This window comes from Verticillium dahliae, genomic scaffold (assembly GCF_000150675.1).
Source record: "Verticillium dahliae VdLs.17 supercont1.3 genomic scaffold, whole genome shotgun sequence".
NCBI classification, from domain to species: domain Eukaryota; kingdom Fungi; phylum Ascomycota; class Sordariomycetes; order Glomerellales; family Plectosphaerellaceae; genus Verticillium; species Verticillium dahliae.
Genome location: NW_009276940.1, coordinates 488,523 through 514,440, shown reverse-complemented (window position 1 = coordinate 514,440; position 25,918 = coordinate 488,523). Strand labels below are relative to the sequence as shown.

The window sequence follows — 25,918 nt, the reverse complement described above, 5'->3', positions numbered from 1 at the left end:
ACCTGTCGGGCTAGCTCGCACACAGGAGAAGATGATAATCTCGCACTCTCGGCCCTGGAACGCGTCCGTCGTGTTGAACTCTATATCGTTGGTGATCTGATCGCCGTATTCCATGGCGAATCGGTTGCGCAGCTCGAATAGCTGGGCTTTATAAGGTGTGATGATGCCAATCTTGCCGGCAATGTTGCCGTCGCGGCCGAAATCGGTGCGAAACCGCGAGTAAATTTGCATGGCCACCTTCAGCTCAGCCAGGTTAACAAGCGACTGGCCCTTGCGGCCCCTCTCCTGCGTGCCCTGAACGTCAAAGAAGCGATAGGGGCCCAGAAGAGGGCTGGCATGCCACGCCTGCCGTCGCAAACCGGCCATGTTCGGACCGTCCACCAATTTGGCTTCGTAGAATTCTTGACTGGGGAAGTAGCTGATCTCCGGGTGCATGCGGTACTGAGTATCGAGCATGTGGATGTACTCAGGGTGGTTGCGCTGCATGCGAACGAAGAGACTCTGGTCGTAACCAAACCTGGCAGCCGACTGTGACAAGACTGTGGGCGGGAGCTGCTTGGGATCTCCGACCAGGATGCACTTGGTGCAACCGTACTTGAGAGGGATGAGGGCGCTGAGCTCGACACACTGCGCAGCTTCATCGATGATGACAGTCTCAAAGTCAACACTCAGGTTCTTGAACATTTCATGGCCGGAACCACTCAATGTGGCGCACAGCACCTGGGCCGAGTCGAGAATCTCCTGTTGTACCTGCTTCCTCTTGATCTCCACCTCGCGAGAGATGGTCTGTCCGCTTTCTTTGTCGGCATCGATCTGCGTACCGATGCGGAACTGTTCACGCTTCAGGCTGTCGAATTGCCGCTGCAGAGTCATTTCGAGCTCACGGTCGGTGCCTCGGGCTGCCTCGAGGGCGGGTCGAAGCTCGTTGACCTTATCCCTGATGCCTGCGGCATCAGAATGCAACTTGTCGCGCGCAGTCTTGAGCTTCTCTGCCGTGTTGTCGCCCTCGAGTCGCTTCTTGACCAGTTCGTCCAGGGTCACGTCCCTGACAGCTGCGTTGATGGCGTCACTCCGGCCCAGACGCAAAATGTTAATCTTGTGATCATTGCCCGACATGGTCCGGATGCCCTGCTTGAGACGCAGAACCAGTTCGTCCACAGCAGCGTTACTGGGCGCGCACACCAAAATCTTCTTCTTTTGGCCTGCTGCCTGGTTGGCGCCGCCCGTCGCGAGCCGGACGCCGCCAGACTGCGGAATGTTGCCAGTCATCAGAGCACCCACCATGGCTACGATGGTTTTCGTTTTGCCCGTACCAGGTGGGCCTTGGATAAGCGTGAAGCCGTCATTGTCACGAGCTCCGAGAATGGCCTTGGCCTGCCCAGGGTTGAGTGTGTAGTTTGTCAAGACCTGGTTGACGAGCTCGTCGCTGTACTTCAAGACCGGCGACGGCTCGGCCTTGAGGACCTCGTCCATCAGGTCATAGTACTTCAAGCTCTCTAGAGCGGCATACTCGCGCTCGATCGTGGTCATGTTCGTGATCTTGGCAGCATAGAGCTCAGCGCTGATGTGGAGGTTGCTCTGCAGCGGGTTGTTCCGCATGTTCAGGCGGTACGTGACCTCGAGCATATCCTTTTTGTAGGCAGTCTTCCAGATGCGTGCTAGAGCATGCGGTTCATTGGGGTCGCTGAGGGGGTTTGATGATTGGGAGAGCAAGATGATATCACCCTCGGACAAGCCGCGTTCCTTGTTCTCGAGCTTTGGCATGCTTGCGGTGACTTCGAGAAACCTGTCGATGCTCATGCGTGAGGCAATCTTGATGCCAAACGGTTTTGATGTTGCCTCATCCTTGGACGTAACAAAAGAGCGCCAAGCCTCGGACACCAGCAACTTCCAAAAGGTCTGCTTGTAAGCCTCAGGATGCGGGTATGTATCGGCAACCCGAGCGCATTTCTCCAGCGTCGGAGGGTCGTTACCCTCGAAGAAGATATCCCACTCGAGAATGGCCTGGTGAAGCTGGTCCATGGGAGGAATCAAACGTGCACGCATATCCTTGGCCGAGCGAACAATGCGCTGTTTCTTGACAGGCCCTCGGGTCTTTTCCAGCAAGATCTGTTCTTGACGCCGTGTCGCTTCGTCTTTGGCTTTCTGGCCAAGCTGGCCCTTGTTGATGAGAGCCTTGACGTCCTCGTCCTCAGAGTCATCGGAAGACTCGTCGTCATCACTGTCCACCATGATCTCGTTCTTTGATGGCGCGTGATCCTTGCCAACAACACCAGACAGACCCTTAATTTCAGGCCCTCGCAAAGCTTGGGCCTTGGCGATGGCTTCGGCATCTCTCTTTGCCTTGTCGGCCTTGGCGGCTTTTCGGGATTCAATGAGAGCTTTGGTTGAGCTGGGATCGATTTTGGCCTTGAGGGGCAGAGGTTTGGTCTTGGCCATAGCCGATTGTCGGGCAGAAATCTTGTCTAATAGGGAGCGGTTCTTGTCGACAGAGCTGCTAAGTGAGAGGACGTCATCCTTGTTGGACCTGGACCTGGGAACCGCAGAGCTTGAACCGGAAGATCCAGACTTTGACCATGCATCCAGCGACGTCTGCTTCTTCTTGGTGGCAGCAGAAGCTGGCTGTATAGAAATGACCTCGACGTCGTCTTCTTCTTCTTCTTCTCCCAGGGCCTTGAGGAGCTCGGCCCGTTGCTGGCTTGTTGCGTTCGAAGGGGTAATGTATCGGCCATCGGGTCCTTTAGTGCAAACATTGTGAATGAAATCCCTCGCGCTCTGTGGAATCTCGTGGTCATTCTCCCGCAGTCTGACAAGCAGCCTGACGACAACCTGCACAGTCGTGGCTACCAGGGTCGGGTCGCGAAGGCGAACCATGTTGACGATAGGCGTCAGTCTTTCCGTCGGTTCTTTCAGCAGCCTATGCATGCCTGACGGAGTGTTGCCAGATAGCGTAGCTGCCTGTTGGTTTCTTTGCTCCTTTTGCTGGAGGGCTGAGGCGATCAGACCGCACTGCGCCATCAGGTCGTCGGCGTGCTCGATGCTGTTGCGGCAAAAGTCTTTGATCTTGTCCACCTCGACAAAGTGGGACCAATGCGCTGTCGTGTCAAACGCCTTTTCGAGATACTTCCACTGAGCCGACCACCACGTCGAAAGTGCAACTTCTTCGCCCAGCTCTAGCACACGGGATCGAAGAATACCGGAGGTCGGATCACACAAAGCGTTGAGCACGTTACGGCTTGTCGTGATGATGGGTACGGCAGGGCCCCAGGTCAGTACCTTTGACTCGTGGATTTGCAAAAGACCGTAGTTGAGGGATGCCAATGTGACCTCAAGGCGCTGGTGTAGAAGCTCGAGCAAGGCATCCGAGTGCGAAAATACTCCCGTTATGGTCTTCACCAGCTCTTTGCTCGAGTCTCGAAGCTCATCCTCGCCATGGAGGTTCAGAGCAAGGACGGGTCGGATCGTCTGTGCCTTGTAGAGGAGGAGCTCGAGGTCTTCCTTGCTATAGTCACATAATCTCTGCATGATCCTGCCACAAACAGCAGCCGTCTTGACGGTTGCATCGCCGAGCTGAACCCTGACCTTGTCGAGAGAGTTGGGTTTCTTCCTCTTTGGCAAGAATCTACTTAGGCTAATAAGTGGACCCATTGCCAGGAGCATGTTTTGCGCAAGTGGCAGGTTGTTACTCCTGAGACTGTCCATGAAGGCTTCCCATAAGGCAGGAGAATGACGAGAGACGGTCATCTGCAGATTGGCCGGGCGAACTTCTTCAGATTTATCGGCATTGATGAAATCTTGCTCTTCGCGGCGCAGTTCTTGGTGCTCGGCAGCTGTAGCCTTGGCGTCCAGTGTCAGCGCTGCCTTGACAACGCTCATGGCTGCCTTGTGTACGCCCAGAGTGTCGAAAGCCTGGCTTTTCCTGTTGAGAGCGTCATTGATAAGGTCCTTGTAGGACAAGGTGACGTTGAGGGTCGCGTTCACGTAGAGTGACATTGACCCATTGATAAGGTTGACCGACGGGTTCACGAACGACTGCAAAACATGCGCAAGAGCATCCAGCCCAGCACGAATACAGGCTGCCTTGCCCTGGTCGCCGAGAGTGTCATTCTGAAGCTCGCGTCTGAAAAGGAGCCGAAGCAGCTGTTCGCAACCGTCACTCATCTCGCTGATCTTGAGCGAGCGAATCCAGACATCGATCCAAGATATGGCAGCACACTCAATCCTATCGCCTGCTTGATTTGACGTGCCGTCCCCGGAGTGGATGGTATACGCCACCGACTGTGCAAGGAGAGTCCTGATCAAAGGTGTTCTGAAAATTTGCTCAACGACAACGATGGGTCGTGCATCGTTGATGGTGTCGCGGATGAGCTGAGGGGCCGTCTTGATAATGGTCGACATGGCCTGGAGAGTGAAGAGCAGGATTGCCTCCGAGTTACAGTGGATGTGGTTGAAGAGCAACTCGACCACCCGGGGGGCTGGATCAAGGCTACGAATGCCACGGAGCATCAGTTCTCCATCGAGCGTCTTCAGGATGTAGTTCATGCCTTCCCAGAACCGCTGGATTTCTGGGAGAGACTCCTTCATGCTGATGTCCCACGTGGCTGCCGCATCAAGCACAGGTATGATATGATCATGGACTGCCCAGTCGAATTTATCTTGGGTCAGGGATAGTGGCTGCAATCGCTCCCAAGAGCTGACAGCGAACCGATGGCGCGTCGGCTCCTTGTCGAAGAGGAACCACGTCATGGCAGGGAGCACAACATTCTCGCCCATCTTGAGGGGCTTCTTAGGCTGAAGCCGCTCAAAGACCTTCTGGAAAGACGCGCGTCGGGCCGGATCACTAAGGTAGGCCATGCAACAGAGCGTCTCGTAGATGGTGAGCAGCAGCAGACCGACCTGGTCCTTGAGGTCGCTCTTTTGGAAGGCGCGCCCTTCCGTGGTCTCGACCGTGTCAATTATCTCGACAGCCCAGCCAATGCCCCGGTTGAGTCGATCGAAATCATATCTGTGCAAACAGTCCTCGACTTGCTGAGCAAGGCTGTCGTCCCATTCACTGCGTGCAAGTCAGTCAGCTAAAGGAGTCGGGTGGGTAGAGAAGGAGAGCACAGCGAAGGACAGCAACGTTGGAAGACTCACACAGCGTATTTACGAATGAACTTCTTGCGGTTCATGTGCCAATTCAGCACGCACTTGTCGCACGTGTGCATGTAGGTCGCCATACGATCTGTCCAGTCGGACAGCCATACGCCAGCCTTGTCCTTGCCGTATGCCATCAGTAGGCTTGTCCAATAAACGATTTCAATCCTGTCCTGCCCATCTTGTATCCTTTTCTTCTTGTCGTCTGCGGAAAGCGTGTCGCTGGCGGCGGGGTCATCGTAGTCCTCCTCATCGTCGTCGTCGACTTTGGGGCAGAGAAGGTGCGCTTCCTCTGGTATCTTCTGAAATTTCTTGTACCAGTGCTCCAGCAAGTCTTCGACCTTGCCGTGTTCCATTTTTATCGTCGGACTTGGGGCTGGGGCATATCGTCGAGTGTCGTCGGAAGTGTCGTCAGCCAACCTTGGTTTGGGGGCATTTGCTTCCTGTTCAGAACTCGAGGGTGAATCGAGAGAGCGTTGTTGATCTGAAGGGAAACAGAAGGTGCGATTCGTTACAGGTCGGCTTAGATCGATCCCATAGGCCGTCGACGAAGGTAGCGCGGAGGTCAGAGGCTCCCAATAGAAGTGAGCATGTGTGAAGATGCCTTGCAGAGGAGATGGCAAGACCAGATTGTAGACAGGTCCGAGCCGCGATAGAGATCCAGTAACCAACAAGAAACAGAAGATAGAGCTTCCAGTATTGTATTGCCCTGGAGATCGACCCGTGGTGGCCGTGGCTGTGAATCGTTGCTTTGTCGGCCAGCTCTAGTGGAAAGGCAGAAAAATGTAAGGAGCCGCCCCGATCCAATCCAGTGGCCGTGACGACACGCGGGTCGCGAGTGGATGACCCAAAACCCAAAGATCAATTAAAGGTCCCGCGACTAGCGTGACCCTTGTGCAGGCAGAAAGGAGGACGGACCTTGACCCACCAGGACAAGCCTGGCTCCCTTGAAAGCTTACGGGGCACGCACTGCATCACAGGCTCAATCATCACTTTGATGGGGAATTATTCTTGCCAGCAATTCGATTCCGGTTGGACTACCAACAACCATAACCACCGCCGATCCCGAGATGTGCTTCCTGATGCTATAAAATGCGCCGACGTGTGCTTGAAAAGCAAAACCCTTCTTCAGTGTCTCTACAATTATGCTTCTCGAGCCTCTCCGTCTTTTTTTTGTACTTGCTCCGCCTCATCCTCTCCGACTTCGCGATCAAGTGGTTTTTGTTCAGAGCTCGCCTTTGTCTTCATCGCCTGCCGCTTTGTCTTGCGCTTGTCAAATCGATCCAACAAATCCTCGAGTGGACATGTAGCATTGTCCCAGTCCGCCGTCCCCTCAACGGTGATGCTCCGGCATCGTCCACACTCTTTTCCATGACGGATAAAGAGTTGATGAAGTCCGTACTTGAGCGTATCGGGAATCCGGACCTCTCCGTGCATATACGTGTCGTCCCGCGATGCCTTTGGGGGAACCCATTTCAACCACTTGCAGAACCGCCAGACGTGCGTATCTACGGCGAAGCTCGGCTGTTGGAGGCAGAAGAGGATCAGGCAGGAGGACGTCTTGACGCCGATGCCAGGGTATTTGGTGAACTCCAACATGGCTTCGTCAGAAGTAAGGCCCCGTACATGGTCGAGCGTCAGGATGCCACTCTCCATCTTCTTCACCTGGTGGTCTTTCTGGCCCTGCGTGAGATTTTGAGCACCAAGTATGTCAGCCATCTCCCCCGTCTCCCTTTCTTTGATGTAGGCTGCGAGCCTAACCTGGTTATCCCGGTGGACCATGTCGAGGATACTCTTGATGTCTCTACCCTTCGTCGGTCCCAATCCGGCTCGTTTGACGGCGTCCACCACCTCTGATTCTTCCGACAATCGGACCTTGTTCCACGCGATGCTGCCCGCCCCGATACTGTCGGCGTCCCACTGCCCGTACTTTGCAGTGACATCTTGAATGGCCAAATTGGCGTTCTGCATTGACGTGTGGCCGCTGATGAGGGTTCTGATCAGGGCATCCACGATATCTGGTACCTCGCCGCACCCTGCTACTGATGTAGAAGGGGCAGGGATTTTATCGGGGGGCGTAAACGCTCCATGCAGCTCCGTCAAGATTCTATGCACCTCTACACAGTCCTCGGGAGATGGGGCTGGCCAGTCTGGAAAGGGTGTCTGACCAGGCATAAGACCGTAAGGGTTCTCCTTGGTCCGCCTGGGGGTTCGCTCGCTTTTTTTGTCCGAAGTTTTCTTGATATCGGCACTCTCGGCACTAACAGGAATCCTGAAGTCGTCAGGGGTGTTGTTCGTGATGGACCAGCCAGCAGGGTCTTCATGGCTCTTGGGGCGCGAGCGCAAATCCCGAACAGACTCCACTGCAGGTAAGGCGGTTATAGGTGAGAAACACGTCTCGCTCAACGTTTGCCCTGGATTTTCGTCGGCGGATGCGCATTCGGTGACATTCTTTTCGGGGCTACTCGTGGAAACAAGCCCAGAAGTCCCGTCAGGAAGGTTCAGAGCAATAGTTGGTGGCCCTGACGTTTGACTTTTGGGCGCCTGACTCAGTCCCAGACCATGCGGGAGCTCGTTGATAGGTAAGACTTTCTTCAAGTCAAGATCTGTTCTGGTTCGCTTGGCTGGTCGTTCTTCCTGTAGCTTTGCATCGCCCAGGCCAACGTCTGCAGTACGCTTGGTCGTTCCGAAGATCGATGTGATCTTTGGGCTTGCCTGACGTTGAGCCAGCAGAGACGCATCGGCCGCTCGTTTTCTGGCTCCTCTGGTCTGCATGGTGTTTGTGATCTCTTCACAGGTTGGCACTGACAGACTGACAGGCTGGAAGACGAGACGGCTCTCGTTCAAGGTCAACGAAATAAAATGAGAGTTGGATATGCCCACACGGGTACTGTCGTGAGAAGGCACTTAGGGTTATAAATGGCTCGAAAGCACAAGGAATCTTCCGAAGGTGGAGACAAATTAGACGTTGGTATAAGGGGTGTTCTCCGGCCTTCATGGATTTCCAGATGCCACTGGGAGGCTTGACGCAATGAAGAGATTTGTGTGCTGGACTTGTGATTGCTCACATCACTTGGGCAAGATTGGCACGAAATACAAGAAATTTCAACAGACTGAAGCTTGGGACGAAGGTTTTGACATTCGATCAAAAGCTCGGTATGTTGTCGGCAGGGGCGATGGGAGGTAGACATCAAGGGAAGGAACTTCCCCATGCACCTCCCCTACCTTGTGCCATATGCCCCTCACGCCTTCTCAACATTCTCGTACAATGATTAAATGCCCGTAGATTCTCCGCTCAGGGACGTGTACCGTGCCTTCGATGGAGCCTCCTGGCTCCCTTCAGGAGCCTCCCTTCATGCCCACGTGGGCATCTTCAAAGTGATGGCAAAACGGTGATGGTGCCAAACGACTTGCCTCAGTTCAAGACCTTACCGGGACAGTCATGGACTGGTAGGATGCGCCACACCTCTCTGTCAACACTCTCGGTGTTTTACCTGCATGTGCGGCCGCGACCACACTTCAATACTTGCCCTCGAAACTTCACTACCAAATGAGGTTTGCGAGTTCAGCAGACCTGTCACGGATGAACACCCAACCTTTGAGGGTGTTGCGGCCTCTCGGTTTATACTACTCCTTTCGATGACATTGCGAAGTATCACAAGACCCAAGGATAGCAACCCGAGTGGCGAGCTGCCTGGTTTCCCTGAAGGTGGAATTCATTGTCTATGCTCTATGTTTTGTCTGTTCATAATGTTCTCCGGCTCAATGTGTTCGAGCTTTCTTAAGTCCGCACATCGTTATATCTTACCCTTGACTGCCTTGTCTCCGCTGTATGTGGAGGTGCTCCCAACCCTCACAATCAGTCTCTCAGCTCACGGTTCTTTGTGGGCTTTATTTGCCTTGATCATGGGTATTGTAACGCCCCAGAACAGCCTGAGTTGCGGGCTCAGTCTTTGATCAATGCCGCTTAGTTCTCCATCATCTTTGCATGAAGGCGGAGACAGACACAGCTCAGGTGGCCAGCCAGATGTCACAAACTAGGACGCCACGAATATTCTTCACGCAGACCTATTGCTCCGCAAATACACGGGTTCTTTCCACTTACATGAGGTTTCGTCCGGAAGTTACTATCTTCGAAGACTTTGGTTCCTTCTCGGAATTTTCGACACTTGCCACAAACCTCCTGTCCTACCGTCAGTCCTCTACATCGCCATTTGCAAAGTTGATCACTCCGTGGAGTGGGCGACATTGTAGAATGGCTTCCCCCTACGGGATCTCTGGCAGAAATGCTCTTGACCCCATCGAGATCCCCGACGACGATGATCCTATCTTGCCCGAAGACCAGAGACGCATAGATATCGCACAGCAGGTTCGCAATTACTTGCTACACCGGGAGCACCAGGACGAAGCTGGAGCTGCTTTCGGCAATGCTCCGTCAGAAGATGATCAAGAAGACGATATTGTGGCAGAACTGAGAGAGGTGATCGACCTCACGGGAGACAGGCCCGAACCGATATCTCGATACCAGGGCAGCTACAGCACTCATGCTGCGCACCCATCACCGAAGAAGCGTCACCAGAGCGTTCATTTTGGAGGCAAAAAAGTCAAGGTCAACTTCGTCTACGAGCTAAACGACACACAGGGACACCAGTTTGCCCTTGGCTTCATCCGAGTTACAGAAATCTGGGAGCACACCCTGGATAAGACTTTCCATGTTCATGGAATTCCGTATACGCGCAACCGTGTTCTACACGGTAAGCTATCACACAAGCTCAACGAGGTCTGCATGGTTCTCGAAGTGTACAAAGACGACCAACGGCCGCTGCGAGAGCAGGCCTGCATCAAGGTGCCCATTTCTAGTCTTGGTGGCCCGCGTCGACTCCACGTCACCAACGCGCCCTACCCTCTCCATCGCTGGGACCCCAAGGCCTTCCCGTCGAAGGACGAAGTCGAAGTCTCTGGGCCCCTTGTGTGCCGCTGGAAGGTCATCTACGAATACCTCGATGATCAACCCCGAAGAAAGCCCCTCTCGCCACGCAGTTTCAAGATCATTCGCATCAGAGCCGAGGATGTGACAGAGCCCGAGCTCAGGTACAGCGACGAAGCGCTGCGCCGAGACTGGCGCGGCGAAACTGTCCGTGGCGGCAGCTACCAAGCACCGCGAGGACCTGTTCGGGCTGGAACAGTGAACCGAGCTCCCAACCAGCGATATACCCTCTTCGATGCCTTTTGCGGTGCAGGAGGTGTATCCCGCGGCGCCGAGCGCTCAGGGCTGCACGTTCAGTATGCTGTAGACGTATGGGATAAGGCTTGCAGCAGTATGCGTATGAACTTCCCCGACACAGAGGTATTCGAGACCGATATATACGGCTTCATCACGTCGACAGATGGAAGAGTCATAACCGCCGACGTTGTCCATCTGTCACCTCCTTGTCAGTTTTGGTCACCTGCACACACGGTAAACGGTCCGCAGGATGATGCCAATATCGCTGCACTGTTTGCTTGCCGAGCGATCATTGAAAAGGTGCGTCCCCGGATCTTCACGCTGGAGCAGACATTTGGCATCATGCGCGAGCGATTCGCAGATTCGTTCAACTGCCTCATATCTGGTTTCACGGACCACAACTACTCGGTCGAGTGGAAGGTCATTGAGTGTGAATACTACGGTCTGCCCCAACACCGCCGGCGCCTGATTATGATCGGAGCAGGGCCCGGTGAGGTGATGCCTCCGTGGCCGGCCATCACGCACGCGAGAGGCGGCCAAGGCGGCCTGAAGCCGTTCAACACGATCCGCAAGGCTCTCCGACCGATCGCGCAGGTGCGCAACGACCCTCATCACAGGCCCAGGCCTTGTCCGCCGTCGAAGGACTCAGTTGTCAGCGACCCCGACGATATTCTCAAACGCTGCATGACGACGAGTGGGGGTCAAAATCGGCACTTTGACAAGACTCGGACGTACACGAATCGCGAGTTTGCCTGCCTTCAGGGATTCCCGATCTGGCATCAATTCACCAAGACATGTGCTCGCCGGCAGATCGGCAATGCGTTCCCCCCTTGCGTTGTCCAAGTCTTCTACGAGGCGATACAGAAGCATCTGTACCAGGTAGACGGCTTCACTGGAAACCCCCGACCTGTGCTCCCTGTTATTCCGAGAGACATCATCAGCCTGGTTGACGAAGGTGAGGAGGAAGACGACAGCGCCATGGAAGACCCGCCCAGTTACAGGGCCTCTGCCAACTTCCGTCCCGCTCCCATTAACCGCAGAGATGTCGTTGACATGGCTGGTCAAGGATATTCCACTGGTCTGCGTCCGAATGCGACCGTAAGGCGGCGCCCTGCCCTTGTGAACGTTGATCTCACGCCGTCCACACACTTGCGCCCGCGGTCTCAGCCGACCCCAGCCCCTGTGGCTTCGTCGCAGCTTGACTTGGAGTATCGGACACAGCGACGTCGGCAGCCTAACGGGGCATTTGACGGCTTGACACTGATGTCACGCGAGGTCCGTCAGGACCCCGGCGTCATGGAAGCCACTTCTTCTCAAGTCCATCGATATGGCGATTCCATCCGGCCTACGTATCCCACCGCTACTGTGCGACCCCGCCTTGACTATCAGCAGCAGTTCCCCCTTGTACGACCCCGACTGGACTATCAGCAGCAGTTCCCCCATCCTTACGATGAAAGCATGGCACAGTCTCGTTACGGAGCCAACGGTCGCACCATGGGCACCCAAGCCAGCGCATCACGGCCGCCACAGCCCGTGCATGACGGGCTGCGCTTCATAGCCCCCAGCCAGAGGCTGCTGCGCGGCTCGTTCACGGACATTGCCCTCGACGCTTGGGGTTTGCCTCCCGTTGGCTCTTTCCGCGAGCGGCACGACGCCAGTGTCCTACCAGCTGGAATGTCTCACCTGTCGCGCACTGCCTCGTTATCGGGCACACCGAGGCGAGGTGCCATGCAAGCCGAGTACAGTAGTCCCGGTTTGCGAGGCGACGATCAGGATCAGGATATCATCATTCTAGATTGGCTAGATGGGGTGGGCGAGGCTGGAGGAAATGGTAGAGAAATGATTGTAGGGCGTGAGAGAGAAAGAGAACAAAGCGGTTACAGGCCGCCCATGGAGTGGCAATGAAGAGGGGACGATGAAGTGTTGCTTGCCGTGCCGACGAGACTTGAGAGGCACCGATGATGGCTTGAATTTGCAGAACGAAGAGAGGTTCGGGTTGGTTGGACGTTACGAAGACAAGAGTTGAGCGAGTGGCTTGGATGCACTGGCTTTATTGCATAAGATTCAACGATCCAGAGACGGGGCGTTCGCCCCGAAAATACACACCATCACATCATGTCTGCCGTGTCGTTCGTATTGGTCATACACTGTCAATGTCGCAGGGACTCACTGCACTTCACTTCAGCAATATGTACTTGACCGCCATCTATGTACCCTACAGGGATAATCTCCCCATGCCATGACTCCCTCGGCCGGACCGACGCCGCCCAGGATTCGCCTCACGTCAAGACACTCTGATCGATCCAGGCAATGTTCCCAGGCACGCCGTGCTCGGTCAGGAAGACGTCAACAGGCCTCCTATACGGCGCAAACGCAGCGTCGTCCAGCACGCGCGTGACGCTGCCCTTCGCCGCCAGGGCCGTGGCGTTCCAGCCAGGCCCGCGGTCCTCGTGCACGGCCATGAAGGTGAGGTCGGAGACGCGCGGGTCGGTGGCGCCCCAGCGGATGTAGCCGGCGGGCAGGACGCTGGGGTCGAGGTAGGTGTCGCTGAAGACGGAGCGGTGCTGGGCGTTCCAGGGGCGGCCGAGCGGGCAGCGGCCGGCGAGGGCCGGGGCGATGGAGGCGTTGGCGGCGAGGACCCGGCTGTCGTCGGCGACGTAGACGCCGTACTTGTTGGGGAAGGTCGTGTTGGTGCCCTTCCAGGCGGTGATGCCGCCGCCGCAGTTGCGCAGCGACAGCGTCGAGTGGGCGACCCAGGCGGTGCCGAAGCCGTAGAGGAAGTCGGTCTGGCCGGCGATGACGTTGTCGTGGAAGTAGGCGTTTCCGAGCTTGCCGACGTAGAGCTGCGGTGCTGTGAGTAAGTGGTCTCTGCCGGTTTGTACATGGGGGCGAGCTGGGCGGGCGAGCTATAACAGGGACAAGACTCACCGTGTCCTGGTAGCTGTAGAGGCCGCACGAGTAGAAGCCGGCATTGGCACGGCTCACGCCGACGGCATGGGCAGGGCCGTTGGCGCGGGGGAACTCGTCGTTGCGAAAGTCAATGTTGTAGGCGCGGAAGTCGACGTTGCCGAACGGCGTGCCTTCGGGCACGGCGAAGCCCGTCGGGCCGGCGCCGGTGAGGGTGGCGTTGAGGGTGGGGCCGACGCTCAAGACGCTGGTGAAGGCGTTATCGGGGAAGCGGGCCTGGTAGTTGGCGGCGTTGTGCCAGACCTGGACCTCGTTCTCCGGCGCCGGTGACGAGAGGTCGGTGGCGAGGTCGGCGTAGAGGCGGCCCTCGTGGGGGCGGTCGGACATGCCGAGCAGCGTCAGGGCGCCATGGCGGGTGACGTTGAGCTGCTCGGTGTAGTTGCCGGGGGCGATGAGGATGACGGCCGGCACGTCCGTGTCGGGCAGCGAGTTGATGGCGGCCTGGATCGAGCTGAAGTGGGCGCGCTTGGACTTTTGGCTGACGAAGATGGTGTTCGGCGGGCATCCGTCGAGGGGATGGCACGTCTTGCGCTGGCACTCGGCATATGTCGCCGCCGGCTTGACGGCCGGGGCCATGTCGTCTGACCTCGTGTCGAGAGGCGCCGCGAGACCCAGATGCAGGCCTGGCAGCAGAGCCGCGACGAGGGCGAGAGTCTTCATGATGCTGGCTTGGTCTGTCGTGGCGGACGAGTCGGACAGGTTCCTTCGCTCGCAATGGCACTGCTCGACCGAACGGCTTGGAAGAAAAGTCTTGGCGCTCGATCAAGTATAAATGATCTTTGCCATGCCTCGCGAAATCTCCCACGATGTTGTCTTGAAATAGTAGAGCCTCGTCATCTCGTTCATGGAGGCGCTCCCCAGGCGCGGCTCATCGGCAGCTGGCGACTTGGTGGTCCCGGACAAGGAGAAGCATGTCTGCTTTTCCGGGCATCCGGCAGACAGCACATGGGCATGGGAGCGACACAAAGGACAATGGCAGAAGGCGAGCTGGAGCTTGCTCCCCCGCGCTCCAACGCAATGCGACGATCGGCGGGCATGAGTCGCATGCTGGTTAGTGTCATGTGGGCGTGGAATGAAATGACAATGTGCGTGTCCCAATTGACGCAAACCTCCGCGCGACGGGTCCCTTGCGGTGCCTGTGGTGCTCGTGGTATTTGCCGTCTTGCGGAGGCCGTCGTCGAAATACTTCCACGAGTGAGACGGCGTGGTTGCGGCTCCGAAGCCACGCCGTCCCGGAAGTCGGCACAGTAGGTTGCCAAGGACAGATTCGAGAGCTTCGTCTCCAGCTTACCCCGACTCCAGGAGCTTCGTCTCCAGCTGACCCAGACTCCAGGAGACTCAGACTCCTCCAACTCCTCCCGACCCCCGCGATCATGGTCCCCCGCATCTCGGTGCCCCAGGCCCTCGCGCGGAGAAGCTGTTGTGATCCCTGTTCTCCGTTGGCTTCCCCTTGCTACCGACAATACTTCCCTCCCCTGCATCATGCCGTTTAAACCCTCGACCGACATGGCCACTTAAGCTTGACCCAACGACCCCTCCGCAGGAGACGGTCCAGATTCTCAGGGGGTCCAGTTGCCCGCTCATCGCCCTGTTCGCCTACGGACGGAAGAATTCCTGGTAGCCTGGTGGATCAACCTTTTGGACTCCTCCCTCGTCTTCCTCGAGCGCGCTTCGGTATCGTTCACCTACCACCGGCCGGCCCAACGGGACCCCTCCGCCATCCCTGAAATGGAGGTCAAGGGGGGACCCGCCAACCCATGCGAGGTTCCCATGGGATTGCCTTAAGAGGCAACAAGCGGCCTTGGCATTCGGGATTCACCTCGACTTCTGCAGACTCTGGCGATTGGAGTGAGGGAAAGCTGAGCATGCTCCAGGGGAGAAAGAGACCGACAGGTGCGTGTGTGGGCGCGCGCACATACATGTACGCATACACACCTGGGCATATGCAGGACGAGGGACCACGTTCGAGCGGAAGCTTTTCCGATCCTCTGTCGATGACGGTTCGGGAGAGGTATAAGAAGCTCGAGATCCTCTCTCGATACGACCCTGCCAGACGACAGAAACGGCAGCAGAAGCAGCTCAGCAAGCAGAAGCAGCTCAGCAAGCAGAAGCAGCTCAGCAAGCAGAAGCAACTAGTTTTCTCGGTCTGAGGCAGAAGACGACAGAGCAGACAAGAAATAAATCAACCATGCGCTCCCTCGCGTCCCTCGCCCTCGCCCTCGCCTCGACAGCGGCCGCGCGCGACTTCATCGAGCGGCCGCACGCCGAGGCGCACCCGCTGAAGCCCTACAAGGCGTTCCCGGCGTCGACGCCGCGCACCAAGACGTGCTTCGTCAAGCCCAGCTGCACCGAGGGCCGCGACGACTCGAAGAAGATCCTCGCGGCGTTCGAGGCGTGCAACGACGGCGGCACCGTCGTGCTCGACCGCGAGTACACCATCTGCGAGCCCCTCGACCTCCGCTTCCTCCGCCACGTCGACGTCGCCATGACGGGCACGGTGCGCTTCTGCGACGACATTGACTACTGGCTGCCGCGCACCTTCAAGTACCAGTTCCAGGGCGCCTCGACCTGGTGGGTGTTTGGCGGCGAGGACGTGCACATCTACGGCGCCGGCGTCGGCACGCTCGACGGCAACGGCCAGGCCTGGTACGACCGCTTCGCCACCAACAAGACGCTGCAGCGGCCCATCCTCTTCGTCACCGACGGCCTCCGCGGCGGCTCCGTGACGGGCCTCAAGCTGCGCAACTCGCCCAACTGGCACAACCTCATCGCCAACTCGTCCGACGTGCTCATCTCGGACATTGACATCTTCGCCCGCTCGTCGTCCGCCAACGAGGCCAAGAACCTCGACGGCTGGGACACGTACCGGTCCGACAACATTGTCATCCAAAACTCGCACCTCGACCACGACGACGACTGCGTCTCCTTCAAGCCCAACAGCACAAACGTCATCGTCCAGGGCCTCACCTGCAACTCGTCGCACGGCATCTCCGTCGGCTCGCTGGGCCAGTACCCCGAGTTCTTCGACGTGGTCGAGAACCTGTACATCTACAACACGTCCATGTCCAACGCCGTCGACGGCGCCCGCCTCAAGGTCTGGCCCGGCTCCGAGACGGACTTCCAGCCGGGCCTCGGCGGCGGCGGCGGCGCCGGCTACGTCCGCAACGTGACCTACGAGCGCTTCCACTCGCGCAACAACGACGCCGCCATCCGCATCGACCAGTGCTACGGCGAGAAGAACGCCACGCGCTGCGCCGAGTTCCCCTCCCTCATGCGCATCACCGACGTCGTCTTCAAGGACTTTACCGGCACCGTCTCCAAGCGCTACGACCCCCGCGCCGGCGCCCTCATCTGCTCCACCCCCGACACGTGCGACAACATTCGCGCCTGGGACATTGACCTCAAGACCCCGTCCGGCAAGGCCCCCGAGTGGCAGTGCCGCAACGTCGAGGAGTCGCTGCTGCAGCTCGGCGGCAAGGGCTGCATTCCGGGGTGAGCGCCGCCGGCCTCGAGCAAAGGCCATGCCATGCCATGCCGTGCCATGCCATGTGATGCCACGGAAGAAAGAGGCCGGGTGGCCTTGTCCCGCCATGTATATAGATCGAGCGGTTAATGATCATACGCACCAGGCTCTCCACTTGTCGCCTGCTGTGCATGTGTCGCCCTGTATCCAAATCAGCAGTCTGTTCGCGGCTTCTGTCATGATCATTGTTGCATAGTGTGTGTATGTGTGTGACCATCCAGTTGTCCCTGGCACATGACTTCCAGGCGTACGACCTCCCTCATCGCCGAGTCCCACTCCCTTGGGTAGTGAGGGAATTCCAGGGTCTACACTGCTGGCATTAGATCCACATCTCCGACTTCGTCCTCGTCGGCCGCAAAGGCAGGGTAGAGCCCTAGTGTTAGGGATGCAGGAGCCGGGCATCAAGGAGGGTAGGATGGGCATCTACTAGTCTTCCATCAGGTTCAGTTGGCGGTATAGTTCCAGGACGCGTTCCTGGTTGAGCCACCCGGCCTCCACGTTTAGTGCGCCATGTATCAAGTGGGATCGGTCCTCTGTGTATCGGGCATGCGTGAATCGGAATAGGTGCATAAACAAAGCTATTCCGTGTAGTTCATGTAACGTAATAGGCTAGGAAGGCAGCCAGGGAGATAGTCGGTACCTCATAATTGACGGTGAGGCGTCTATTCGAGGGGTCATGAGCCAACGACTCCGCTTCATGCTTTGGGCTCAGGAGGATGCGGGCCTAGGTTAGCATTCCGGAGACTGCTAGGTTCAATGGGATGAGGTCTGCCTTTGTATTGTCTAAGCCTAAGCCCTGCATCAGAAGGCCGATCAGTTCTATAGGCATCTCCAGCACCCCTGTGTGTGTGGACCGAGCAATCGAATCACATGCGCGGGGGTTCTTGGTATTTTGGTCTTTTTGCTGACTTGACACGCATCCAGACGTCCTGTGACATTGGGACGGCACCCCGTACGCCGAAGGACTGAATGGTTGAGACTGCCTTTTTTTAATCTTTCCCCCGTTGCGACCCATCCCTCGTGTCGAACAACCTAAGCAGACCCCTGTACCCGAAATTCCTTCCTCGAAAAAAAACAAGCACATAAAACAGCAGCGCAGCTAGAAGACCCAAACGTCATACGAAAGAGCCTAAGAGGCCATGTACGTGGCGGGATCGACGCCGTCCTTGGGAAACTCACTAGAAAGAGCACAGTTAGTATACCAGAGCTCCAGCGTTGCATGGCACAAAAGGGGGGGGCGGAACATACGGAAGAGCGACCTCGAAGCGCTTCTCGATCGCGGCCAGCACCTCCTTGTCGCCGTCAGTGCTGACAAAGGAGATGGCGAGACCCTTGGTGCCGAAACGACCGGCACGGCCGACGCGGTGGAGGTACGAATCAGCATCACCGGGCAGATCATAGTTGATGGCCAGGTTGATACGCTCAATATCGATACCACGTCCAAAGACGTCCGTGGCGACACAGATGCGCTTGTTGAAGTCCTTGAACTCCTTGTAGCGGCGAATACGCTCCTCCTGCGACACGCCCGAGTGCACGGCGATCGAGGGGAAGTTGCACTCGCGCAACAGCTTGTCAAGCTCGGTGGCGCGCAGCGTGCTCTTGACGAAGATGATGACCTGGTTGAACTGCAGGTCGTCGAGGAGCTCGTTGAGCTTGCGGTTCTTCTCACGCTCCTCGAGCTTGATGTAGTACTGCTGAAGACCGTGGAGCGTGAGCTTCGTGTCCTCGTCGACGTAGTGCTCGGTCGGGTTCTGCATAAACTTCTTGCAGATGGGCTTGACCTCGTCGGAAAGAGTGGCCGAGAACATCATGACCTGCTTCTGGGTGGGCGTGGCCCGGAAGATTTCCTGTACGTCCCTACGCATGTCTGGTCGGTGTCAGTAGAGCTCTCGGCCGTGTCCCGCAACAGACAGACTTACCAATCTGGTCGAGCATCTTGTCGCACTCGTCGAGAACAAAGATCCTGACGCTGCCGAGGCGAAGCACCTTGTCGCGGACGAGGGCGTTCAGACGACCGGGGGTGCCGACAATGATGTGAGGGCAGGTGTCCTTGTTCTTGATCGTCTCAACATCCTTCTGGATGGGCGTACCACCGTAGAAGACGCCCGTCTTGATATCGGGCATGTACTTGCTGAAGCGGTTGTACTCGTTGCGGATCTGGAAGGCCAGCTCACGAGTGTGGCACATGACGAGGACGGAGACCTCGCCAGCGACGGGCTCGACCTGCTGGAGGGTCGTCAGGACAAAGACGGCCGTCTTTCCGAGACCAGACTTGGCCTGGCAGATGATGTCACCACCGAGGAGGGCCTGGGGGATGCAGGTTTGCTGGACTGTTCGATCGACCGACGTTAGATAGGATTCCAAGAGTGAACGGAAGGACGATGAGCAGGTCGAAAGGTCCGTCCATCAGCGCGGGAGCCATGTATCGTGCCGTGTCGTTTGCCAAGAGAATTGCGTTGCCGCGTTTGCCATTTCCTCCTTGGGTGCCGCCCCCAAATGGCCCCGAAATCGATTTTTCGTGACATGAAGACGAACCAAGTCGCACAGGACGTTCGCCGCCTCTGCACATCCGACCTGACTGAGGCCGGCGTGCGAGTCGGCGTGGCGGGTTCTTCTCGAGCTCTCGACGCGCGATGCGGGAGACTTTGTCTGGCAAGAAACAGCCCTAACAGGTGTCTGCGCCCTTGGGGTCACAGAGACGACGTGGGCCGCCTCAGTCCCCAAGGCGGCGACGATGACGACCATGCTCTCTGGAAAGAAACGGACGAGGCCACTTCCATATACTGAAGTACCGTGTCCGTGAAGACTTGTTCATTTGGCTTATTTCGAGGATCCGGCAAGACGAGATGGATGGCTTGGAAATCGATGGACTTGGCTTCGCGCGATGGACGGACGTTTTGACGGGGAGGGGGTGATGATGATGAGATGGACGGGTTAGGGTATGGACTCATGACTGACCCTCCGAGGGATGCTCGAAGCCGCAATCACCGATGGCACGAAGAAGTTCGGGCTTCAGCAGAAAGTCGCGGAAACCGGTGGCGTGAATGCCGACGTAGCTGCCCTTCTTGTCGACACTGTTACCAGTGGCAGCGGCATCGGCAGCGCCCTTCTTGCCGTTGGAGGCGGCGGCCGTCTCGTTTGTCTGGAGCTCCTCATCGGAGTAGTCGATGAGGTCCTCTTCCTGCTGGCCGGACATGTTGGCGGTGTTGTGAAGCGGGGACTGGAGATGCGTGTTGGGATGGGCCCGATGTAGTACGGATCGATCAGGAGCGGAGCCTGGTCGAGAGCGGTGATGCGACTTGGGCGTGAAGAAGAAGAGAAGAAGCTCTACTGCAACACGACGAAAAGTGTTGGCTGATTGCTGGAGATGGAGGGGTGAAAGGTCGATGGAGGGCAACGGTGTAGGGACGCGTTGCGATGGGGTCGGGTTGAGTGGAGGGAGGAAGCTGATGCGGCAAGGTGGGCGAGGCAGTTGCACGGTCAAAAGCTTTCCTGGGCGAGCTGGGCTGAACGCGATCACGTGAGGCTGTGCTCTTTGTCTGATTGAGGACTAGCGCCGTTCTTGGGGAGCAAAGGCAAAGGCAAAGGCAAAGGCAAGGAAGGAGCACCCAAGGCACCAGGCACCCAGGAGCGTTTCGCCACGTTTCGGGAGGCGCTGACTCATCTTTTCTTCTGATCGCTGTGGCTTTTTCATGATTCACTTACTGAAGATCACTTTGACTGAAGAATCAAGTATACCATCACAGACGGTACGAGACAGTACGGTAACGACAGATCAACAAGCACGGGCGTCAATCAGGCGAAGAGAAACTCGTCATGGCAAAGGCCAAGAAGAAGCCGAGTGAGAACGTCCAGAACAGACAGCAGTACACGCGCATCAACTACCTCCATCAAGCGGCCGCCTATCTTGCAGTACAGAATGCTGCAAAGACGAGTGCTCAAGGATTCGACAAGCACGGTCCATCAGCAATGACAGAAGATGCGAAGAACCCCGGACACGAGAATGTGGCCCGTCGGTTAGTCGCCGATATCAGTGCCGTCTCCAAAAAAGTGGTCATCAGACCAACGCCCGCCATGAGGAGGACCGTGTGCAAAGCCTGCGATGCGTTTCTCATCGAAGGCCACAACTGCACGACGACGATTGACAATCTGAGCAAGCAGGGGAGGAAACCATGGGCCGACGTCATGGTCATGAAGTGCCACACATGCGGCCACGCCAAGAGGTTCCCAGTTAACTGTCCGAGGCAGAAACGGCGGGCATTAAGGGGGGATGCATCCCTCGACGGCCATGTGCAAGATGCCGGCTGAGCCGAGTCTTGTTGTCTGAAAGAAGAGCACACAACTCCTCAGTCTCTGAAATGGCCACCTTATATGATGGCAACCCGACTAGACAGGACGGACGCGGTTGAGCCTCCATGGAGCTTTCCGTGCGCACCAATCACCATGAATGACGTCCCATATCTTACGTGGCCAGCGCCGTCTTGAATTGCCATGTCCTCTTGGGCTTGCCGAAGCATGCGACGAATCCGCGCGGCTGCAAGGCGACTGAGACCAACAGGCAGGCAGAGATGCCTTCAGCACATTGAATCAGGAGTCGGCCTGCCCTGTGATATACGGCCAGAGCCGTCGCATATACACATCTACACGCCGAAGAGAGAAGAGAACCATAGCCATTACAATGATACCCATTTCTCATGAAAGAAGAACCATCTACGCTGCCCATAGGGCCGTCATCCATCTCTCGTGACCCAAATTCATAATTCATAGTACAAGCCGCGTCATCCCCCAGCTCCGCTTCCAACACGAGCAACCGCCCAAGAAAATCAAACGAAGAAGAAAAACGGATCATCGTTGCTGACCTCCCTGCTCCCGATTGATCGCCTCCTCCCCGAGCACCTTGCTCGCCGCCATGAACAGGCCGCCATGCCAGCTGCCGAGCCCCCGCATGCTCTCCGCCTGCACGCTCGTCATGCGCACGAGGTTGTCCGTGTCAGCCAAGTTGGCGGAAAGCTGCGCGAGCTGCGCGTGGAGGTGCGTCTGCCGTCATGTTGTCAGCCTGGGTGGGAGTTGTTCCATCATCACTTCTCGGCGCATGCCACCCCTCCGGACTCCGGGCTTCGGGGGCAAGGGGAAAGGTTGAGGGGGGGGGAAAGGGGGGACGCACCAGCTGGCGGTTCTTGACGGCGCTCCCCGAGGTTGCCAGGGACGGACGCGAGGCGTCGCTCCTCTGAAAGCCGCTCGCGTTGGAGGTGCCGAAGCTGCGACTCGTCATTGCGAGCGTGATCGTATCTCTGGTGGTGGCGCCTCGAACCAAGGAATATCATAAGCGATGCGTTTAGATATCCACACTGGCTTGGTGGTCTCAGCCGGTGGTTTCTTCAAGTTCTACCGTGTGTTTGTCGTGATGAGCTGGTGTTTACTGGCAATATGCCCCTTCCTCAGTACCCAGGTGCCCCACCCCCACTCTGCGCGTCGGCGGAGCCCCACCTTTGTCTTATAGCGATGGTGCTGCTTCAGCAGCCACACTGTTGCCTCATTTCATGAGTCGCTGGTCGATAAGATCATGCATAGTAGATGTCTTGAATGAAATCAAACATTATGCGTCATAGAATGTACTTGGAAGAAATCTGGAATGGCTTCATTACGGCCCGTCTGCTGGCCATGTCTTCTCCCCGTCTGTCTGCCTAACTAGCCTGTCACTGCTGTTATCAGCAGTCACCGCCTCAACGGAACGGATTCCAGTCTTCCTCCGCCTTGAGCCATCCTGACTCATACTGCACCGATTCGACAATCTCTCTCGTCACCTCGAGACGAAGAGGGAGTGGCATGATGGAACGACCCAAGCGGAAAGCCAAGAAAAAAAAAACCAAGCCAATCAAGAGCCTCTTTGGGCCGAATCGATGGAGGCTCTCCTCATCCACTAACTGTCGCTGCTTTCATATGCTTGCTTGCCCATGGCCTCTGACCTGAAACCATGCAAATGATGGACGAACAGGTGACTTTACCCGTTCTTGTATTGAAGAATTGAAGAAATAAATAAAAAGATAATCACGCCCTGTCCTTTGTCTATGTTCATTGCTTGTGGTTTCCTAACCGAGATGGGGGGCCCATGGCCGCATCGTTGGTTCATGATAAGGAAACACCCGTACAAAAGAAAGAAGACCCGAAAGTCTCATATGATACACGAATCCTGATACCGCTACCGTCGGTCGGTGGGTAAAGGGGCCGTATTAAGGCTGCATGAGCAGATTGAAGTTTCCCTTCAAGACTTGTGTGTCCGTCGTGTCGAAGCCGAGGGTCGACGCGCGTCGGACGAGTCGGCTTGTAGAGTTTCGCTGGCCCGGCCTGGCTCTGTCATGATGCAAACGCGGTTGTAATGGCTTTTGATCGGCTTGCTGCTAGATAACGAGGTAAGGACTGATGAGATGCAGTGGCATGATGTGTGAACCGGGATAATGAACATTGTGTCGTCAAACTCGTTCAGTGGTCGTCGTACGTCGCGAAAGGAAGCACCTAGCGCACGCCCACAGTCGGTCGAGGACCGAGGCTGCTCTGACTGCTGTGAGCCGATGGCTCTGTGTCAATGTGAGAATCACCACTACCCGCGCTGGCGCTCGCACTACCAGTCAGACTTCTCATATTCTTCGCGTTGGGTGGGTGAAGACCGCTCACCCCGACATGCTGCTCGACCTGCTGCGGCGCCACCGCGTTGCCGTGTCCAGGCGGGTATCGGGGCACAGGCTGCCGAACGCTCTCCGGGGGCGAGGGTCGCCTGCCGTTCATCGGCTGGGGGCCAGGGAAGCCGTTAGGAGGAGACGGCCTGCCCCCGCGCATCGAGGGGCTGTAAGGGTTTCCTGGAGATTGACTAGCTCTGCGAGGAAACCCGCCGTTCATGCCCATTGGCGGCGGACCGCCAGGGCCGTACTGAAGCTCGTCCAGTCGGGCAGCTGTTAGAGAGTTCGCCCTCGACTCGGCCTGCATTGCACCCCGATCGACAGTCCCGTATCTGTTGGAAGAACACGACATGAGGGGATCCTCAAGAATATTGTCCGTCACGTTTGGCATGTTGACGACTTGACTCGAGCGGTTGCGGCCAAAGCTGGGACGGAATCTTCCGCCTCTTGAGGCAGGCATGCCCGTGTCGAATTCGGCGTTCTTTCGAAACTGGGCCGCCGAGGGACCATTCGGGCCATTCGCTTTCCGGTTCTTCCGCGACGTGACGCTCATCATGTCAAAGTTATCTGGGTCTGCCATGGGCGTGATGGGGGCGTTCGTCGGATCGAAGTAATCGTCATCATCGTCATCGTCGTCGAAGCCCCCGTGAGCGCTCGGCTGTGCGCTGTGACGCATCGGATGAGGGCCCCTCCGCGGGGGCGGCGGCCCACGCCTTCCGCGGCCCATCCGCATTTCTTGTTCGCGTAATGCCAACTCACGTTGGCGAAGCTCCAATTCACGCTCACGGATGCCCACATCGCCGCCTTCAGGGCCATAACCCGGCTCTCCTCCCTCAGGAATATCGTCGTAAAGGACTAGGTGCGAGAACTCCTCCAAGTCATTTGCTTCCATAGAACCTCGCCTCGATGGGGCGCGCGATCCTGGGCCAGGGTATCCATTGGGCAGCCCGTTCATTGACGGACGGCCGCCGTACCCGTTGGGAGGGCCGCCACCATTGACAGAGGGAGGACCTCGCCTCATACCTGGGCCTGGTCCGAGGTTCGACGAATTTCTGGGACGAGGTCCACGAGGCGGCATGCCGTTGCCATTAGGCATGCCGTTGGAGGGCATGGGACGCATTCCTCCGTTCATGCTAATCTGCGACGACATCCTAGGCAGTGACGGAGCGTTCGGGGAGGACGGGCCCATGGGCGCCTCGATCTTGGGCCTCTGGCGGTTGACGATGTTGAGATTGTGCATGACAGCATATAGTGTCTCGATGCGAGGGACAGGAACACCTGCGTCCTTGGCGAGCTTGATGGGTGAGCCCAGATACGTCTCGACTTCCATGGGACGCTTGGCGATGAAGTCTTGCCACATGATGCTTTCGGTCGTTGTCGGCTGTGTCATGTCGTCGATCGTTTTTTGCTTGAAGGAAGGGTCAAGGTTGCAGCCATGCGCCGAAGCGAGAGCTAACATTTCGTTGATCACCTCGGACACAAGGTCGCGAACACCAGTCTTCTCGAGCAGCTGGACGTGATTGGGCGTCTCAAATATAACACTGGCTGGGTGGAATGCGATCGGGCTGCGGCCGAAGTTAGCAGGCGACAGAGGAAGCAAGTTTTGTCTTGGAAACATACCCAATCACCCTCTCGTATTGTTGTTGCCGAATGTTGGGGGAAACCTTGCAATCCACTTGACCTGTGCTCAACGTCATGGCTAGAGCCTGAGCCATGTCTTCCTGAATCGAGGCCGGGATGTTCTCGTTCTTGTTCGCAGGGCCAACCCAAACCTCTGTCGAACCTTTGTGCTCAAACTCGCTTTGACCCAGTTGTGATAGCTCGGCATTCGATACGAGGGAGAGAACGACGTTTGTGGGGAATCGTTCTTCGATCGCGGCTTCGACGCCCAATGTATGCGTCGTGTTAACCAGGATGCAAGTGTGCTGCGGCGTGACAACGGCATCGATAACAGCAGCAAGGTCATACACATCCGGTAGGGCCTTCACACATAGAATAACATAGTCGTATGCGCCATCTCGTTGGCCTGCGGCGTCTTCGGGGGCACGGACAACTGTAAAGAACGACGGGTCAGTCGTCGACGAGCCTGGCATTTGTGATTTGAGAAGAAGAACATACCATGGCGGGGCTTGAACCTCTCGTTGCCAAACGTTGACGACCTGAAGTCCTAGTCAGCTTACGTCGAGGTCTCGAAGTAGAGCAGGATGGCGCGCAAAATTAGACTTACTTGAACGTCAAGCCGTATTGGGCAACATGTTCGTATCCTGACTTCCACACAAGTGTTACGTCGCAGGCATTAGAGGCCTGCAGACGCCATGAAAGAAACGCTGAAACCGGATTCCCTCCCACTACGCAGACAGTTAGTTCAAAATCCTCCATGGCTGCCTTGTGTGT

The 25,918-nt window shown here is 57.0% G+C and overlaps 9 protein-coding genes across 9 annotated transcripts in view; 3 read left to right on the top strand and 6 right to left on the bottom strand.

The window, feature by feature from the left end:
- Nucleotides 1-5,492, bottom strand: part of VDAG_01785 (helicase SEN1) — a gene marked incomplete at both ends in the record, with an annotated part of 6,435 nt that extends 943 nt beyond the window's left edge. Inside the window, 2 exons of the mRNA XM_009657814.1 lie at nucleotides 3-5,053; nucleotides 5,137-5,492. Of these exons, the coding sequence (XP_009656109.1) occupies nucleotides 3-5,053; nucleotides 5,137-5,492 (5,407 nt within the window). The remainder of the gene's footprint in view (nucleotides 1-2; nucleotides 5,054-5,136) is intronic.
- Nucleotides 5,493-6,279: 787 nt separating this feature from the next.
- Nucleotides 6,280-7,911, bottom strand: VDAG_01784 (HhH-GPD family base excision DNA repair protein; the record flags this gene model as incomplete). The annotated part of the gene is made up of 1 exon (XM_009657813.1): nucleotides 6,280-7,911. One exon carries the CDS (start codon nucleotides 7,909-7,911, stop codon nucleotides 6,280-6,282), a length of 1,632 nt encoding a protein of 543 aa, XP_009656108.1.
- A 1,480-nt stretch (nucleotides 7,912-9,391) lies between these two features.
- Nucleotides 9,392-12,265, top strand: VDAG_01783 (modification methylase Sau96I; the record flags this gene model as incomplete). The annotated part of the gene is made up of 1 exon (XM_009657812.1): nucleotides 9,392-12,265. The coding sequence occupies one exon, from the start codon at nucleotides 9,392-9,394 to the stop codon at nucleotides 12,263-12,265; it is 2,874 nt and encodes a 957-aa protein (XP_009656107.1).
- A 374-nt stretch (nucleotides 12,266-12,639) lies between these two features.
- On the bottom strand, nucleotides 12,640-13,987 carry VDAG_01782 (pectinesterase family protein; the record flags this gene model as incomplete). Its single annotated transcript, XM_009657811.1, has 2 exons — nucleotides 12,640-13,203; nucleotides 13,289-13,987. The coding sequence occupies 2 exons, from the start codon at nucleotides 13,985-13,987 to the stop codon at nucleotides 12,640-12,642; spliced, it is 1,263 nt and encodes a 420-aa protein (XP_009656106.1).
- A 1,528-nt stretch (nucleotides 13,988-15,515) lies between these two features.
- Nucleotides 15,516-16,823, top strand: VDAG_01781 (polygalacturonase; the record flags this gene model as incomplete). Its single annotated transcript, XM_009657810.1, has 1 exon — nucleotides 15,516-16,823. One exon carries the CDS (start codon nucleotides 15,516-15,518, stop codon nucleotides 16,821-16,823), a length of 1,308 nt encoding a protein of 435 aa, XP_009656105.1.
- Nucleotides 16,824-17,604: 781 nt separating this feature from the next.
- Nucleotides 17,605-20,046, bottom strand: VDAG_01780 (ATP-dependent RNA helicase SUB2; the record flags this gene model as incomplete). The annotated part of the gene is made up of 5 exons (XM_009657809.1): nucleotides 17,605-18,028; nucleotides 18,099-18,717; nucleotides 18,770-19,157; nucleotides 19,386-19,633; nucleotides 19,809-20,046. The coding sequence occupies 5 exons, from the start codon at nucleotides 20,044-20,046 to the stop codon at nucleotides 17,980-17,982; spliced, it is 1,542 nt and encodes a 513-aa protein (XP_009656104.1). The 3' UTR covers nucleotides 17,605-17,979.
- Nucleotides 20,047-20,666: 620 nt separating this feature from the next.
- On the top strand, nucleotides 20,667-21,158 carry VDAG_01779 (uncharacterized protein; the record flags this gene model as incomplete). The annotated part of the gene is made up of 1 exon (XM_009657808.1): nucleotides 20,667-21,158. One exon carries the CDS (start codon nucleotides 20,667-20,669, stop codon nucleotides 21,156-21,158), a length of 492 nt encoding a protein of 163 aa, XP_009656103.1.
- Nucleotides 21,159-21,509: 351 nt separating this feature from the next.
- On the bottom strand, nucleotides 21,510-22,122 carry VDAG_01778 (uncharacterized protein; the record flags this gene model as incomplete). Its single annotated transcript, XM_009657807.1, has 2 exons — nucleotides 21,510-21,887; nucleotides 22,015-22,122. The coding sequence occupies 2 exons, from the start codon at nucleotides 22,120-22,122 to the stop codon at nucleotides 21,696-21,698; spliced, it is 300 nt and encodes a 99-aa protein (XP_009656102.1). The 3' UTR covers nucleotides 21,510-21,695.
- Nucleotides 22,123-23,363: 1,241 nt separating this feature from the next.
- On the bottom strand, nucleotides 23,364-25,903 carry VDAG_01777 (uncharacterized protein; the record flags this gene model as incomplete). The annotated part of the gene is made up of 4 exons (XM_009657806.1): nucleotides 23,364-25,089; nucleotides 25,145-25,577; nucleotides 25,643-25,683; nucleotides 25,752-25,903. The coding sequence occupies 4 exons, from the start codon at nucleotides 25,901-25,903 to the stop codon at nucleotides 23,364-23,366; spliced, it is 2,352 nt and encodes a 783-aa protein (XP_009656101.1).
- Between the last annotated feature and the right edge of the window lie 15 nt (nucleotides 25,904-25,918).